The 6278-nt window shown below is 41.5% G+C and overlaps 1 protein-coding gene across 16 annotated transcripts in view; it reads left to right on the top strand.

Moving 5' to 3' along the window:
* The window catches only part of caska (calcium/calmodulin-dependent serine protein kinase a), a 167091-nt gene that overhangs the window by 52779 nt on the left and 108034 nt on the right, over positions 1-6278 (top strand). For all 16 annotated transcript variants that reach the window (XM_005745515.1, XM_005745516.1, XM_005745519.1 and 13 more), the window contains exon 2: positions 5326-5438. In XM_005745515.1, the coding sequence (XP_005745572.1) occupies positions 5326-5438 (113 nt within the window). The remainder of the gene's footprint in view (positions 1-5325; positions 5439-6278) is intronic.

The following is a 6278-nucleotide window of genomic DNA, read 5'->3' on the forward strand; positions in this document are numbered from 1 at the left end:
GTCAGGATTGGCAGAAAGGGAACAGTAGCTTTAAAGTAAAAAGTAGTGACTTTTGCCAACTGGATCGTGAGCCCTGCACCTGAATGCATCATTTATAGACACCAGTGGAGGATACAAGCTGCTGCTTGTAATTAAATAGACCTCCAGAGCTAACAGGCTAAGAGCAAGTACATTACGTCTCCTGCTGTGGCACTTCTGGGTAACGTTCAGATTCGTCCTATCATGAGTCTCAATTTTAAACCCAAAGCAAGTACACGGCTGAAAGGCTGAAGCCAATCACTGAAAATGTTCAAGTCTTTAAACGTCAATCTCTAATTGCTGTTTAATTTTCTGTCAGCTGACTAATGGTTGAATGTACAGCTAATTTCAGCTGTAATTGTGAAGTGATGATATTAAATGAATTCTCAGAGTGGACTGCATTTGACAAAACTGTCTGCAGCTTAGTTGTGATAAAACATGAAGATGCTCCTGCACTGTTTTTGAGCTCTGCTTGCTTCTGATGAAGTGTATATTTGAGCAAAGCAGGGCATGACACAAACAGCTGGAGTAGATGAAAGAGATGAAGTGATTAGAACGTGATGGCTGAAGATCAGGGTCACTTCCTTGTGTTTTCCTGGTCCTCTTGGGACGTTTTTCCCAGTTCATGTTATTTTTATATTTCCTCAAGTGAGCTTTTTTTTTTTAAAATCACATGACGTCCCATCTCACCTCCTCCTCCCGTGTTCTCGCTTGTTTTTGTCCCGGCTCCTCTGGGGCCTCTCGTTCGTGTAGAGCGCAGCCTTGAGCGAGTCTTGACATTTGAGGCGCTGCTTGCAGAGGCGGGTGGGGCAGAGGTGAAGTGACTGGACTGTGGCGCGGGGGGACGATAAAGCAGACGAGGAGATCCCAGCTGCATTACTAATGAATTGTCTTTTTTTTTTTTTTTTTTGGACCTGGTGCACCTGGTCCAACAAAGTTGAAAATCAAATGCAGTGTGCCAAACTTCCAGAAATGGAGGAATTCATTGTTTGCGAGCTGTTGTTAGCTTTTAGTTGGAAAGGTAGATTTCCCCACAGAGCCCGTCAGTTCCTTTCAGTCCAAAAAGCTTTAGAAAAAAGCTGGAAGAAAGCCATCATCTTATGTGTCATTCTGTCCTCTCTTTCAGTACACCCTGTACGCTGACAGTTAGGGAAAGCAGTGAACAGTTTTTATATTAAATAATTAGACTGACACTTTGCTTCTTTAGGGCGAACAGGCTAATCACAAATGGTGCATCTTTCTAATTAAAACTATCACTCATCAGCAGATAAGTGAATATAGTGATGGGCAAACACATGGATTCTAACAAGTGAATGTGGAATTTACCACCTCGCACCTCGTGTGTCTTGCTTAATTGCATTTAGAAGCTCCCTATAAAATAAATGACTATCATGGGATGTTGAAGGGAAAAAGAAACTGAGGAATGTTTCTGTTCACTAAACCTGCGTGTGTGTGTGTGTGTGTGTGTGTGTGTGCGTGTGCGTGTGTGTGTGAGTGAGCATGCTGCATGCGTGTACCGAGCATATAAACATTGTACAATCATTCAGGTCAAAGCGGCGGTTTATTCAGCAACACTGCTCATGGTGTTTATTTCAGTCTCAGTTTGATCTATGTTTACACCGCTTGCATGCACAGAAATGGAAGAGTGTGTGTGTGTGTGTGTGTGTGTCTGCATGTTTGGGCGCCGTGCCGTCCTACCTCACCCTTCTGACGCTAAGCTGCTTTAGCTTGATCACCATCTGTTCAGCCAGTCTGTGTTTGTGCACAGAGACTCACACTCTTCTTCACCCACTTGTGTGAACACACACAAACACATACACACAGACAGAAAAACTGGAGCAGCACCGCTTGCGTTCAGACCTTAGCCAGCCGCCCCGGTGGTGCCTGCTGCAGAGACAGCGTGTTGTTTAGCTGTGAAATGGGAGTTTTCACATTACTGCTGAGGCTGTGCTGAGTGCAATTTGCTGTGGGATGTGTAATTCACAGAAGGCTGCTGCAGGTAGTGAGAGTCATACTGGAGGGTAGCAGTGTCGCTAGTTAAAAGCTGCTCTTCTGATGAACCCAGCTGACTATTGCATTTCCCAGTTCACCCACAGGACAGTGTGGAAAAGATCAAAAGCCACAAAAACATGCGGTGGTGCTCAGCAGTGAGCTGTCATTTTTATCCAGTCAACTTCAGACTGGCTCTCAAGCCATGTTTTGTTTTTTGTTTACTTATAGTTTTTTTTTTATATGTGGATCGTCTTTACGTGTGCTTTCAAAGTAGCTTGAGTTGGGGGTATTGTAACCAAGGCAACAGATGGAAGATGACAATTTTTCAAAATTTCTATTCTAAAGTTGGGTATTAATATTCAAGCAGGTTTTAAGAAAAATGGCGTTCGGTATGGCTGATTCATTATGACAGCATTGTTGATCATAGTTATTATACTCAGTATTGCAATCTCAGTTATTTAATATGACAAAATCAGGCCTATTCCTACATTACAGGGGATATCCTGCAACCTTAGATGCAACTGAAACAAGAAGACATCTGAGAGCTCCATCAAGGCAGCTCACTCTCTGGGCAGGATTCACTTTCAAGGAAATCATTTAGTAGTTTGTAAATTTTCATGCATGTCAAATATCTACTTAGATTACAGAAGTACAGGATTAGAGAAACCTTCTGAAGGTTTAAGTGATGGATAATAAGTATGATCTGTAAATAACTGGATGAATAACTTCATTTTATTATTTAATATTATACTGCAGTATATTTCTAACTAGGCAGCTCATTTTCTTTCTTTAACGATAGAAAACATTGTGAGGTCAACCTGAAAGAAAGACAGATTTGAAATGTAAAAGTGAGGTCAGATCTGTCATGATATTTAGATGCAAACTATAATGTGATGTTTAGAGTCCCCATATACCAGTATCAATTCATAAATGCTTTTAAGTGTAGCTTGAAAGATGAGACATTTCATGAAAGTTTGACCTTATTTGACCTTGAAGAAGAGGTCAAAGGTCCAAAGTAAGCAATATTTAGAATCCCCATACATCATCCGCTATATTCCCCTATATATGACACCTATATGGTGTCAGTATAAACAATGGCATCAAGTAACATAGTTTTAAATAGCTCTGTATAGTATTATCACTTTGAGATTCATATCAATCTACTGACCTTGAAGGAGAGGTCCAATGATACTTAAAACCCACTCTATATACCTACAAAGATTTGTTGTAAGGAAAACAACAGTTATTTGATGATGTTCGTATGTTTGTATGTTTATTTATTTTTTGCTTTTAATGAGAAATGCCAGATTTAGACTATTTACCAGCTGCAGAAATTCTTCTAAACGAGAGAGGGAAAAAAAGTTTTGAGTAAAACATGTTTTATTCTGATTTAGTTCCACAGTGAAGACAAAAGGGGACAATTTGCATGTAGAAGGAATCACAGTTGGTAGTTTTTTGTTTTTTAAATCCCAATTCTCATCAGATAGGAGAAGAAATATATTTGCATAGGTGCGCAGAACACTCACCTCCATCATTTTGCTGCAAAACCTGATGGAAGATCAGCATAATTCATGCTGCTTCTCACTCTCTGTGTGGCTATACGTACATACACATATGATTACATCACAGTCTAAAAGTCCAGTTCATTACTTCTCATCCTCCATCTCCTTTAAATACCACCTTACTAACAGCAGTCAGTGGACCTCGACTGTGTGCTCCTGTTAAACTTGGTGCATCTGGGGACAGTTTTCAGGGGTAATCGGACAGAAAGAACGTGGATGGGATTATGCTCCACCATGTCTATTCTTATACATTCTTACTCATTGCTTCATGTGTTTGAATCTGCCTCCACTCTCCGCTGCTAAACCTTATGCTGTCAACACGTTCGCTTTTTAATCACACATCGATACACATTATTCTTCAGTGTCCGGGTCACTTCAAACCTATTACCCAGGCGCTGTGAGTGCACCTGCAGCCAGGCGCTGTATTTAGCCGGTGTCCTGCTGCTGTAGTGCACTGTAACCCTGACCTGCTGGCTTGTTAAATCTGAACCATCAGTGGTAGACCTGTGTTTATCCCAGTGACTGAATCGAATGATGCACACGCTCTGCAGGAGGGATGATTCATGGTGTGGACCTCAGCGATGAGAGCCATAGTCCAGCTGTGGCTTAATTGCATGTACTGATATTCTGCTGCACTCAGTACACTCCCCTGGGGTTACTATTTCAACACTATTTTATTTCTTTTGTGTTTTAAAAACAAAAAAAACCCATCCTTTGTTAAGTCTTTGAGCTTGTCATCACATAATTTTGTAACAGTTCACTAGCAGAAAATTGATGTGACACAATAGAGGCATGGGCTTAATGGAGCCTTCTTTCCCCTTAATGCAGCTGGCATGAAAAGTTTTAAATTAATCATGCATCAAATGACTGTTTGTATATAATGTGGTCACTCACGGTAATGAACACAGAGATTCATCACATGACTCTGAAGCCCCCCCTCTCTGGAGTATTCAGCTCTTCACTTTGCTGGTTTTGGTTTTACATCCCGTGTTTTCAGTTGCACAGTAACAACAACTGCAGTTTTCTGCACTCACTTAAAAAAGCTACCTTTGTCTCCTGGGCACAGCATAAAGTAAGTATTTAGTATCTACAGAGCAGACATTGCCCTCTAGAGTTGCTGGAATCCAAAACAAGGTTTACTTCAGCACAGAGTGCCAGCTCTGGATGTTTGTTGGTAGCCTGCAGGTGCATCACTGTGCTCTGGAGAGCCATATGTATGTGGCATCTTTAGCTCAGCCTCAGACGAAGAGGAGCTGTATTTGTAAAGGAAGTTCCTTGTAGATAAAGTGAAACTGTTTGTCCACTGCAGCCGTTCTCTCTGCTTCTCATGCATGCTTTTTGTTGCAAGCCCCACTGTTATTCTGTTTTCTGACAAACTCAACTTTTTAATAAATCTCCATTAGAGACGTGCATAATATCTGGTTGTCAGGCTGCAGAATGGTGCTACTTTTCCAAAGACTGTACACAAGTGGCTGCATGTAGGTTGACAGCCCACAGTCCCCTTTTCTTTGTAGCCAAACACAAGCTCAGGACCACAACTTCCACCTAAGTTTTAAGTGTGTTACATAGTCGGGAATCGAAAATGTGATGTGGCGACAGCCCTGCCGTGCACGCTGAAAAGTGACACTGCTCATTGCAGCAGTGTTTGAAATACGAAGCTTATTTCTGCTGCCACCATGTGCCAGTTTTTGTTCGCTTAATGGATTTTTGTTAACAAGCCACGTGTTCCCTTTTTTCTCCATGTGTTCTTCAGGGGTCCCTTCAGTGTGGTGAGGAGATGCATCAACAGAGAGACGGGGCAGCAGTTTGCTGTCAAAATCGTGGATGTGGCCCAGTTCACCTCCAGCCCTGGTCTCAGCACAGAGGGTAAGAGATCACTTTTCTGTCATCCCATTAGTCACTCTCTGCTGTTTGGGCTTGTTCCTCAGTATAGCTGGAGGTAAGTGCTTTTATTCGCCTTGCATTGTTAAATACTGAAAGTTGATGCAGAGGAGAGGTCAGATGCTCGCCCTTGTTTGCGTGTGTGAGTTTTTTTTGTTTGTTTGTTTGTTTGTTTTGTTTCAAACAAATCCTCTGAGCACACTTGCTCTTCTAAACACTGCCCTACTTTTCATTCACTTGGTTGCTCACAGCCACACCAGGGAGATTCCCAGTTCAGTCATAGTCGTCTGATGTTGTCTTTGGGCTTTTACCGCTGAAGCAGTTAATTACTGAGCCATTCTGAGGGCACCTTGAGAGTGATTGTTCAGGAACGACGTGTGCTGTCTCCTCTGTTCACTGCCTTTAGCTTTGATTTTAGTGAAACTTTCCAAATCAAATGAAACACGATTTTCATACCATTGACCATAATTTTAGCTCACACTGGATTTGTGGATTCAGATGGTAAATTTATAGTTCATGTGACTGTTAAAGTAACAAAATTGTTAAAAAAAAAAAAAAAAAAAAGCATTATTTGCATCATTGGCACATTTATTACTTTAATGTGTTGATGTAGTGTGGCTCCTGTCCAGGAAATTCTAAAGTCTAAACAAAACATGCAGAGGTCTTATCGGATATCTCCCGCAGCCTGAAGGAGAGGTGGAGGGAAGGGCTGAGAGAACAAGAGAGGAGGAGAGATTGAATTAAAGATATTTGTAGGGTGGAGTTGAGGTGATAAGAAACTATTAGGTGAACTGAGAAAGGAGAGATGGTAGAAAGAGTCCAAGT

The sequence above is a fragment of the Pundamilia nyererei genome, unplaced genomic scaffold (genome assembly GCF_000239375.1).
Source record: "Pundamilia nyererei isolate P.nyererei 1_Seehausen unplaced genomic scaffold, PunNye1.0 scaffold00160, whole genome shotgun sequence".
NCBI lineage: Eukaryota > Metazoa > Chordata > Actinopteri > Cichliformes > Cichlidae > Pundamilia > Pundamilia nyererei.